The 11,904-nt window shown below is 43.9% G+C and overlaps 1 protein-coding gene across 7 annotated transcripts in view; it reads left to right on the forward strand.

Annotated features, from left to right (window-relative positions):
- The window catches only part of CASP7 (caspase 7), a 31,146-nt gene extending 23,076 nt beyond the window's left edge, over positions 1-8,070 (forward strand). For all 7 annotated transcript variants that reach the window (XM_082407979.1, XM_082407981.1, XM_082407978.1 and 4 more), the window contains 5 exons: positions 330-466; positions 929-1,057; positions 3,532-3,707; positions 4,066-4,195; positions 6,190-8,070. In XM_082407979.1, the coding sequence (XP_082264105.1) occupies positions 330-466; positions 929-1,057; positions 3,532-3,707; positions 4,066-4,195; positions 6,190-6,413 (796 nt within the window). In that variant the 3' untranslated portion in view covers positions 6,414-8,070. The remainder of the gene's footprint in view (positions 1-329; positions 467-928; positions 1,058-3,531; positions 3,708-4,065; positions 4,196-6,189) is intronic.
- The last annotated feature ends 3,834 nt before the right edge of the window (positions 8,071-11,904 follow it).

The following is an 11,904-nucleotide window of genomic DNA, read 5'->3' on the forward strand; positions in this document are numbered from 1 at the left end:
GGATGTACAAAGGGGGCTCCCCCAGTAACGTATAATAATTCCAGGTGCCGAACGTGGTCACCAAGACAATGAAGCCATTCTGAGAAATGTACTGGTATCGCATTATGATTTCAGTTTGCATTTCTGTAGCATCTAATGAAATTAAGCAGGAGATCCTGTTCATTTTCAACATGACAATTAAACAGAACCAACTGTCCACCCCAGCTCTTTTTCTTTTTCACAGACATTGCAGCAATCTTGGGCACCCCTTTTATGCTAGTAGTAAAAACAAGTGGTCATTCCTGTCCAAACATCTTCCACAGCCCCTGACTGGCTTTGTATTTCCCCAGTAAGAAGAAGAAAAATGACTCAGGGAAATCGGCCAAGAACCCCCGGGACCGAGTGCCTACATATCAGTATAACATGAATTTTGAGAAGGTGGGCAAATGCATCATCATAAACAACAAGAACTTCGACAGAGTGACAGGTGGGTGCTCTGGGCATGGGCTAACCTCTCCTGTTCCCTTCCAGTTTCTTCAGCTTGCATTCAGACTTGTATCAGATATTCATCAGGAAGACACTGTGCCCACCTACTGTGGCAGACAACCCCTCCGCAGGTGGTATTCGAGTGTCCAGGAGAGAGGGATGCGGGGAAACTGGGAACTTTCAGTCTGAGAGTCCCATCATGTGCATTAGCGGATGTAATATTTGGACCACATGTGGGATTTGGCTGAGGATCAAGGTGGGCTGTTTGGGCTGACTGGGCCTGAGAGTCACCATGACGAGGCTCACCTTTTGTGGGTGGGCTGAGTTACCCTCTCCTTTGAGTTTGCTTCTTATTTCAGTCGCTCATCTAAATGGTGACCTTGGCAGCATTTACACCGGAGCACCTGGCCTGATGGTGCCAGCATGTGGCACTCATCGTGGACTCGGTGCTTGATTCCCACAGGAATGGATGTCCGCAACGGAACAGACAAAGATGCTGAGGCTCTTTTCAAGTGCTTCCGAAGCCTGGGTTTTGATGTGACCGTCTATAATGACTGCTCTTGTGCCAGGATGCAAGATCTGCTGAAAAAAGGTGCACTCCTCCCTTTCTTCCTTCAGTCTTCTTCCTGCTCCCCTCCTGGTCTGGGGAAGACACCTTCACATGCAGGAGGGAAATGTCTCAGCGTGGGAAGCCCTTCCTTCCTCTGGGTGACTCCATACCTGTCTCTGGGGCACCTGTCTCTCTGGAAACTTAGATCTCCCCCTAAAAAGATGAAAGCAGCTCACATCACAGCAAGAGAAATAGGTTCTGTATCTACAGAATGGTCTCAATTTCAAAACGCTAATTCCTAGGGAAGTAACAAATCTACCTTTCTGTCCAGAACAGAGTTTAAGTATAAACTTTTCCCTGGTGGCAGAGAGAGAAGAATAACCCCATACGCAACACCTTATTTTTTATATGACATGTTCACAAAATTGTTTCTTTAGATCTTTAACACAACCCCTGCATGTTGGCCAACAATATTATCATGCCCGTTTCATGAATATAGGGACAGAGCTTTAGAGAGGATAAAGGCCATACTGAAGGCATAGTTAGTAGGGGCAGAACCAAAACTCAAGCCTTGGTCTTCCGATTCCAGAACAATTACGTTTTCTATTACCCCACACCATCTAGTGGAAGCCACCTAGGATATTCTCGCATTTAGGGCAAATGATTGAAAGTAATGGCCTCCCAACTCATTAGATGGTGACCCACGGGCAGAGGGTAGGCACACAATTCCAATCAGCGCTGCTTTTCTTAGCTGTGCAGCTAAACAAAAAAGACCCCCCCCATAACACTCTCTCTTAAGTACCCTCTCTTATATTTTTAAGACCTAGGCATCTTTTCCTTATTTCTTCAAACAGGAATCTTAAGAGCCCACCTTCTGTACCCTAGTAGGCCACATGGTAGAGCAGACTGGAAGTCAAGAGTACAAATTTGGGGTCTAGTCCAAGTTCTAGCAGCTGGGCGAGCTAGGCAAGGCATCTGTGCCTTCTTGGTTTTTTGCTTTCCTGAAATGCGGATCATGATACCAGCTCCTCCTGCTTCTTGGGGCTGCAGTTAGCATTAGCTGAGGGAAAGATTGTGAATGTGATTTGAGAAGGGTAATGGCCTCTACAGATGTAAGGGCTTGTCCCAATTGTAGTTTCTTATGAAAAGTGAGTTATTCCACCCGTGTCCAGGGCATGTCAGGATCACAGAATTCTCATATATTGTCCTGTCAAAATAGCAACATGGTGATTTTTCTTGACAGGACAAAGTGCTAGGACCTCTCCGAGATTCCATTTTTTTTATCAGTGAAATAAAGATAAACGAGGCCTACTTCAAGCGGCTCTTGTAGGGATTAAATAAGATAACTCTGGCAAAGTACCTAGATCACTGTCTGCCCGCAGTAGGTGCTCAAGAAATTCTTTACTACTTTTTTTTTGCTCACACCGCACAACTTGTGAGATTTTAACTCCCCAACCAGGGATTGAACCCGGGCCCTCGGCAGTGAGAGTGTGGAGTCCTAACCACTGGACCTCCAGGGAATTAAGAAATTCTAAATCTTATTCTTCCCTTATCATTGATGAAGAGAAGAGAAGAAGAAAGGATAGGTTATAGTAATTAGTTAGTTAGCTAGCTAGTTAGTTAGAACCACAGAACCTTAGATGAAATCAAGCTGAGCCAACCCATTACATTATTTATGGTTCCTCTCCTCAGTATCCTAAATTGACAGCCAACCTAGCATTTTCTTTCTTTCTTTCTTTTTTTTTTTTTTGTAATCTTATTTTTTACTTTTTAAATTGTGGTAAACTACACATAACATAAAAGTTACCATCTTAATGACTTTTAAGTGTACAGTTCAGTGGCAGTGAGTACATTCACATCGTTTGGCAGCCATCACCACCCGTCTCCAGAAGAACTCTTTTCATCTTGCATAACTGAAACTCTGTCCCCATTACACACTAACGCTGCATTTCCCCATCCCCGCAACCCCTGGCAACCACCATTCTGTTTTCTGCCTTTGTGAACCTGATTGCTCTAGGAGCCTCATATACATGGAATCGTAGAGTATTTTTCCTTTACTAAGTGGCTTGTTTCACTTAGTATGTTTTATTGTCTTTAACAAATACTTGCCCAATACTCTTGTGGTCTGCTTTACAAATATCAGCTCATTTAATGGGTACTGTTATCTCCATTTTACAGACAAGGAAACCAAGGCACAAAATGGTTGAGTAACTCACCCAGTGTCACGGACCTAACAAAGGCCACACCCTTCAGCAACCCCATATGCTGTCTCCCAGCTGCTGCCTGAAGCCCTCCTACCCTTGGGGTTCTCTTCCTCATGAGGCAGCCTCGTTCTGGTTTCAGACTGAGTGAGAATTCTAGAATTCTCCCTCTCTCTAACTTCTCTCCAGTGGGGGCTCCTCCACCATCTGCCCGTCACTCTCTGTCAGTAACAGCTGCCAGGCTGGAAGGGAATACTACCTCTGAGGTCCCACAGGACTTAGGTTTTAACTTTTCAATGTTTAAATCACTTGCAGCTTCTGAAGAGGACCACAGAAATTCAGCCTGCTTTGCCTGCATCTTACTAAGCCACGGAGAAGAAAATTTAATTTATGGAACAGATGGCAAGACAACAATAAAGGACTTGACAGCCCATTTTAGGGGGGATCGATGCAAAACCCTGTTAGAGAAACCCAAACTGTTCTTCATTCAGGTAATCCCTTTCCAAAGTCCATAGAAATGGGAAAAGATTACACAATGACTTGGATTGTATCATTTTTTACAAATCTACATGCTGTTTCTATTGGGGTATGCAAATTTGGGTTGTAGTTTTCTACCTCTAAATGCTTGCCATCTGCATTTAGATTGCATTCGATCACAAATTATGAGAGTTTAAGACATTGCAATATTTTTATTTGCTCTGCTTACTGATTTGACACATTATCAAATTATCTTGAAGATTGTTGCATTGCTAGTACATGCCAAGCGTAGACAACACTGGGACACAGCAGTGAACAGCACACATGTTCCTGTTCCCAACTTCACGGAGTGATCTCTGCTTTGATATTTAGGCTTGCCGGGGGACAGAGCTTGATGATGGGATCCAGGCCGACTCGGGGCCTATCAGTGACACAGATGCTAATCCCCGAAATAAGATCCCAGTTGAAGCCGACTTTCTCTTCGCCTATTCCACAGTTCCAGGTATCACGTCCATTGTCTGCTAACCAGACCATGCCATCCATCCCACCATCGAAATGAAGCCTTGCAGCTCTGTCAGTTTCTTACTGCTGCAGCAATAAGTTGCCACAAACATAGTGGCTTAACACACACAAACGTATTACCTTACAGTTCCAGAGGATGGAATTCCAAAATGGGTTGGCAGGGCTACAGTTCCTTCTGGAGACTGTAGCGGGGGGTGGGAAATCCACGTCCTTGCTTTCCCGGCATGTTAGAACCACCTGCATTCCTTGGCCCGTGGCCCCCCTTCCTCCAGCTTCAAAACCAGCAACCTCCCTCCCATCTCTGACCCTCCCTCCACCCTTACACCACTCTTTCTGACCACAGCTGGGAAGGGTTCCCCTCTTTTAAGGACTCCTGTGATTAGATTAGTCCCATCTGGATAATCCAGAATAATTTCCCCATCTTGTTTCCTTGACCTCAATCACATGTGCGAAGCTCTTTTTCGCCGTGTCCGGTAACATATTCACAGGCCCTGGAGTAAGGGCATGAACATCTCTGGGGGCCATTATTCTGGGGGCCATTATTCTGCCTACCACAGGGACATAGTCACTTTTCTCTCCAAAGAAGGCCGAATTCTCTCATTTATGATTATTATTATCATTGTTGGGAATTATAAGAACAAACATTTCTTTGGCACTTTACAATTTGCCGAGTGTTGTTCATGTCTTTTACCTCAATCATCCCTGAAATAATTGTGTAGGTAGTTAGGAAAGGTGTTACATCTGTCCTAATTTTACAGATAGAAGAAAAAATTGAGCTTGGGTGAGTTTAGGTGACCTGCCCAAGGTCATATAGAGATTTTGGTACATAATAGAGTTATAGCTCGGACCAGGATTCTTTTATTCTTTTATACGGCATCCTGTTAAGAGACACCAGAAATGCCTGTAGCAAGCAAGCCGCCTTATGATTAACCAAGCTCCGGGTCTGCCTGAGTGAGTTCAGTGAAGTTCCTTTGTTTGGGGTAAAAACCATCACTAAGTTAGAATTCTCCCAACTGTAGTAGTAGTTTGTCAAGTGCTTGATACAGAGGTACTGGTTACAGTAAATAGGCCATTGTGTTTGGAAAACCAGTTCTGGCGGGATCTACAGATGGGGTTTTGTGAGAATGATAACGTCACAAGTCTTAAGGATTGTGCGTGGAAGAAAGAAACCTGGTCTCCTGCCCGTGAGAGGGAGGCAGAGTCATGGGAGCATGTATCTGTGTAAACCAACCTGTTACTCAAGTGGGAGGTGCTCTGAGCCAGGTCTAGCAGAACTAAAGGAAGAAGGGTGAACCCTAGGGAGGCAGGTGAGAGAGGCTTCCGGAAAAAAGAGCTGCTGTCACTGGGTCTTGAAAAACCAAACAGCAGGAGGAAGGGAGAGATGGCTCACCAGACAGCGTGCCCAGGGGCAGGTGGCCCAGCGCGTTGGTAAAACTCAAAAGGCTGGACCACAGGGGGCTGTCAGTCTGCTCCGGCTGCGCTAACATAAGACCACAGACTGGGGGGCAGAAATTCATTTCTCCCAGTTCTGGAGGTTGAGATCAAGGTGCCGGGCATTGTGGCTTCTGATGAGAGCTCTCACCCTGGCTTGTAGACCGCTGCCTTTTCACTCCCATGGCACAGAGAGGAGCGAGAGGCCATAGCACAGGGTGTGACCGGGCATTAGCAAGGTTCAAACCCGGACAGGTAGACAGGGGGCCACGTTGTCATGGGCCCTGTGGGCTGTGCTAAGCAGCCTGAACTTCACCCTAATATAGGGGTGCGAGGGAACTGTTTTAGGTAGGAGAGGGACAGGATGAGATTTGTGTTTTAGAGTGGTTACCTGTAGGACACATACCCTGCACGGATAGGCGGGGAGTACTGTCACTTCAGAAAAGCACGTGCGAAGGCCCCAAACACCACCAGCTCCTACTGGGTGGTGAGCGGAGCAGTGGCCAGGTCTGCTGATTTCACCTCCTTTCTCTCCCGTTGAAGGCTATTTCTCATGGCGGAACCAAGGGAGTGGCTCCTGGTTTGTGCAGGCCCTCTGCTCCATCCTGAACGAGCACGGGAAAAGCCTGGAGATCTTGCAGATTCTCACCAGGGTGAATGACAGGGTCGCCAGGCACTTTGAATCTCAGTCTGATGACCCACGCTTCCATGAGAAGAAGCAGATCCCATGTGTGGTCTCCATGCTCACCAAGGAACTCTACTTCTGAAGATAACCATTCCAGGGGCGCATTCTAGCTGAGAAGCTACAGATCATTTGTGGGTGAATCAGAATTGGTTTTTTTTTTGATGCTCTTGAAAGATCCAGGAATTCAAAAAGATTTTAACTTCAGGAAAATTGATTCAACAGGAAACTTTCTGGTGCTGTCTTATCGTCTCTGAATTTTCAGAGACTTTTTTTTTTTTTTAACATTGTTATCCATTTGGTGACTTTCTCTTAAGATTAATTTTCTGTTTGTCTTTCTTTTTCCTTGTTGTCACACTTAGTACATACAACAAAAATGACCTCTGCAGATGAGTTCTGGCTGTGTCCACCGTGATTGGTGGTGACTTTGGTAGACCATCAGAGTCATATTTGTACCTGGCAAAGAGAGTGCTTGACAAAAGACAGCCAAAGGGATATTCATTTGCCTGTATTGCAGAAAGTGGGTATTGAATGCGGTTTGAGTGATTATTTTCATTGGCTTACAGCGGATTCTCGTGCAGAAATTCCCAGATATGTTAGAGGGGGAAAAAATGTAATGATTCTAATATGTAGTAGTCAGGATCCAGTCAGGAAAACAGAAACCATTCTAAGTATTTCAGTAGAGGGAATTCAATAGAGGAAATTGACATACATAGATGATGAAAGAGAAGATAAATGAAAGGAAGCTGTTACCACCTAGGGCTATGAGGAGGTGTGGTTCCCTGAGTCCAGAAGCTGGGGTCATACACAGGAGCTGGAAACATGGTTGGGGGCTGGCTGGTAGGAGCTGGAACCACCTAGGAGTTGTGGGAAATGGAGCCGTGGCAGGAACAAAGCCATCGCCCGAGATGGGGCAACACCAGATGAGTCAGACATGGCAACATACCCGGGCTTCACCTCTCCTTCTGCCCTCTAGTCTTCCTCCAACACCTTACCCTTCCAGCCCTACCTGGAAGCAATCTGGCAAGGGCCCTGGGAAGTGTGATTTCCGGCAATACAGAGCATAGCAAGGGATAGTGAGGCAAGGGAGGAACAGAAATAGATATGGGCCTGGCTCACAATGTGAGTAGAAGGAATCCTATTCCCTGTGTTCAGTGAGTCATCCATTCAATCATTTATTCATTGAGTTGTCAGATAATCTATGTATTACCTGTTATGTGCAAAATCATCTGTTTTAGCTTTAAAATCTGCCTGGAACTTTTTAGGTTATTCCAAGCCTTATTCTGAGTAAATTTTTTGTTACCTCTAATTCTCTAAATGGGGGAAGGTTTATGGCAAAGATATTTGCACTGTGTTTTCAAGGTGGTGTCCCCTTTTGAATCCTTGATAATTACTATTTTACTCTGCCCGATAACTTGTTAACAAACAAATGTTTATATTTATTGATTAAAATGTGGTTGTTTAATTCCTAATCTGCTCAGTTTGCTTTCCTTTTGAAGTTTTTTTTATTTCAGTGGGAAAATGAGAAAACAGGATAAGAATTGACCCTACTGACTTGACCTCAACACAGAATGTAATTCATGTTTTCTTTTGAAGCTAGAACACTAATAAAACAACAAGTAAATAATCACTTAGGAAGCTGAAACTCTTCACATAAAGGGTTAATGAACTTGTAAAGCTGTTTGTGATGGGCTGGCCCTTTTTAATTTGGCAACAAAATCAGATGGTGTAAAAGTATCTTCTTTCAATAAGAAAACTAATTTAGGGCCGGTTTATTAGACTTGTCCCTGTCTCCTGCCATCTAAAATATACCAAATGTTCAAAATTTAAGTGGTGATCATGAATCAAGAGAATCAACAAGCACCTACCCCACTTTTCTCAGAATTCACAGGCTGTTGTTCTTTGGGAAATAGACTACCCTGTTAAAGGTACCTATCTTAAAAATAAATATGCCCAAGTGCATTGTAATTTGAAGTAAAAACCATAGCACTCTACTTATTGATATTTGCCTTGTAAGCTTCATTAAAGAGACAGAAGTGATTCCAAGTGTCAGCATTAATTTTTTTTTTTTAATTCTCTGAGCAGTCATTAAGCTTATAAAATAATATTACCTCATGCCCCATAGTCCAGAAATATAAATCGCTGTTAGGAAAGAGCCTTCGTTTATCAAGATCAGAAATCCTGTTCCGAGTTGGGTATGTGTTCATACCCATCTCCATTCTTAAACTTACCAATCTTTTTATAATCTGAAATTCTGATGACAGATTACACTAAAGGAGAACTCAATCCTGGTGAATACACGTTCCTGGTTATTGTTATTTAGAATCCCAGCTTCCCCCTTGCAAAAGTACCAGGCAGAGTGCTGCTGTCGGTGAGGAAGAGGCCTCACTTGGCATGGTGGGCTCAAGTCTGGGTTTCTCTTTGTTTGCTTTTTCTCGAGGTGCCGCTAGCCTATTTTAAGTGCTAGCTTTAGGCTCTGCCTTGAGCTTTTTCCTCTGAGCAAATTTCCATAAACCATCATAAGCCTATTATGTATATAAATTGCCCAAAATAGGTCTCAAAGTGCTGGGATGCAGTGTATTCAACATGGTTTAAAACCTCAAGAAAATCAAGGTTTCTCTGTGAGAAAGACGGTAATGTCCACGGAAAGGACATAGACACTGGTTGACAAATCCTTTCTTTTGTCCAGCCTTGCAGTGCGTCTCCTGAAATCTTTTGTCCAGATACTCTGGCCACCAAGGATTGCCTTTTGACTTCCTAGGATCACACCTTTCCGTCTGGCTTTCCATCTGTCAGGCCTTTTCCAGCAGACGTCTGGCCAGGTGAGGAGCTGCGGTGGTCACCAGTTTAAAGCAGCAGCAATGCATCTGTGTCCTTAGGCCGGGACACAAATAGCAGTAGCCCCGAGTACCATGAACTTCCAAAGGAATGGGATCCTTCAGAGTTCTTCAAAGATAACGCAAGATCAAAAGGTTCTTTTACACTGTTTTTTTGCCTTGTAAATGTTTTTGCCTTGTAAATGTTTTTGCCTTGTAAATGTTTTTGCCTTGTAAATGTTTTTGCCTTGTAAATGTCAATACCAAGCGTGTGCCGGGCAACATCCACGTCCCCTGGGAGCTTGTCAGAAATGCAGAGTCCCAGGCCCCGCCCCACTCAACAAGAATCTGCATTTTAACCAAATCCCCAGGGGGTCCACATGCACAGGACAGTTTGAGAAGCTCAGTTTTGAGGGCAAGGACCCCTTGTTTACACATTTTTGCTTCCCCTCTCCACTGAAACTGAAGCTGATAATATAGTGTATACCTAAAAAGAAGTCATGAAAGAACATACCTATTTTGGAGTTTTAACGGAAGACATGTTTCAAGCACGTCTTAACCTTCAGCAAAAATCTTCTTGTAAAACTCTACGATGCCCTTAATTTCCATGGTATACTTTCTATGCCCTTCTCCACTTTAAATGAGGCTTCTGCTGAGTGATATAATAGGATTGTTTTTATGTTCTCAAAGTGCTTGAGAATATGAATTGCAGGCTTTAAGATGTCTTCCCAGACAGAATGGGATTAAGGGAGCCATTCTGCACATGTTTCTGCTGTGGGCAGGAGCTGTTGTGCATTGAAACCACAGAGCCTGTCTCTTCCCACCAGTCCTCCCAATAGAGAGAATTACTGCCTGTCCCTGCCAGTGTGCCCTCGGGCCACAGATCACCCTTCCGATAGATTTCAGGACTTGGTTTTGGATCAGATGGCAAATAATTCTTTCTGATTCATAGATCATTAACACAAATACACCAAGAACACATGTGGAAGACCCCAGCCACCTCCGCAGTACTGGTGTGGATGTGGAAACTCCATTAGCTTGCAGGTTCATACTTGAATAGCCTTCTAAAAGTGCACAATCAACATCTGAAAACCCAAAAGCCGAAGATGAGGAGTTGGCTTTGGCGCGAGCTTTGGTTTATATAAATATTTATGGCACTACAGTTTTCTGTTAAGTTTGTTTTAAGCATTTAAAGCCAAACGATGTCAAAGGATTTAAATTTGGAAGGCACTTGGGGTTGATATAACTGCAGAAATACAAGGCCAGGCATTTCTTGAGCTTTGATGGTCTGACCCAGGTAGATGGCATGAGGTTCAGGAAGGATTTGGGAAAAAGAGGGAGGTAGAAACAGTCTGATAGGTTTGGTCTAAATTGCTAGTTCCAGGGAGTTCCCTGGTGCCTAGTGGTTAGGACTCCGCGCTTTCACTGCCGTGTCGGCCTGGGTTCAATCCCTGGTTGGGGAGCTGAGATCCCGCAAGCTGTGCAGCACGGCCAAAAAATGGAATGAAATGAAATGAAAAATTGCTAGTTCCAGCTTAAGCTGTTTAAGGCATATCTCAATACTCACAGCATCAAACTTTTTTCTTAGGATCCAAGGTTAGCAGAGGTGCTTTTAACCATCAGTATTTAGAAACTTGGCTCTGAGTCCCATTAAAAGATAAACTGAGGCATACTAAAATTTTAGGAATTTCTTTGCTCCAAAGGGGAAGTGGTTAGAAGTGCTCCCTCAGAGGGAGCTGGGGAAAATCTTTTACAGGGAAAAAGTGGAAGCAGAAAGGACATTATTGGTTGGCTTTAGCCTAAACCCTAGTTGGCTGTGATTGGTTGTCCTTAGCTTTCGCTTTCCTAAACTTGAGATGTTTATAGGCTTAGATTTTGATTTGCTTCTGTCGGTGCAGCAACGCTAGAGCTGCCTTGAGTCTGATGGCCTCCTGGTTTAATTAACAGTCTGATCAAATTCTAATCCCAGCTCTGCCATTTGACTGTTTAATACCCATATAACCTTAGACAACCTTTCTGTTTCCCCGTCAACCCATGAGGATAGTAATGTTGTGAAGATTAAATAAGATATGTATGTAAAGTGCTTAGCACAATGCCTGGCACAAAACACTCAATAAATGTAAGTATCAAAGGATGATGAAGGAGATGATGATGTGAAGACAATGATTTTAACATGAAACATGGAAAAGGCAAGAATGGAAGATGCTCCACTGGACCCTCCACTCTTTCTGCCTCAAACTGAGGTCTCCCAAAAGTGCAGGAATTACACCAAAGACTGATTTATACAGCAAACATTTAAAAAGCCCTACTAAATGCCAGATGTTGTATTAGAGGTGGGGCTAAAAAGATGACCATGAAATGATACTTTCCCCAGAGGAGGCAAACAAATCCCTCCAGTAAAAGAGTAGCTTATTTTTGTTTATTTATTGAGTTGTGCATTCATTACTCTGGAGTACAGATGAGGAGGTCTCCCTCTGCCTAGGTAGGGATTCAGAGAGGGGTTCCCAGAGGACATATCTAATTCTCTTACATTTTAGCCTCCCAGCAAGGCTGAGAGGAGGCAGCAGAGACAGGAAATGAAGGTCAGCAGGTAGAAGGTGGTTCCTTTACTCTAGTAATTCTCACATTTTAGGGTGCCTGAGAACCCTGGAGGATCTGTGTATGAAGCAGATTCCTGCACCCCACTCTGCCCCCATTGTAATTCAGTATTTCCAGGTTGGAGACCAGGAATCTGCATGTTTGACAAACCTGCCTGGAGAT

This window comes from Balaenoptera borealis (assembly GCF_965194805.1).
Source record: "Balaenoptera borealis genome assembly, chromosome: 10".
NCBI lineage: Eukaryota > Metazoa > Chordata > Mammalia > Artiodactyla > Balaenopteridae > Balaenoptera > Balaenoptera borealis.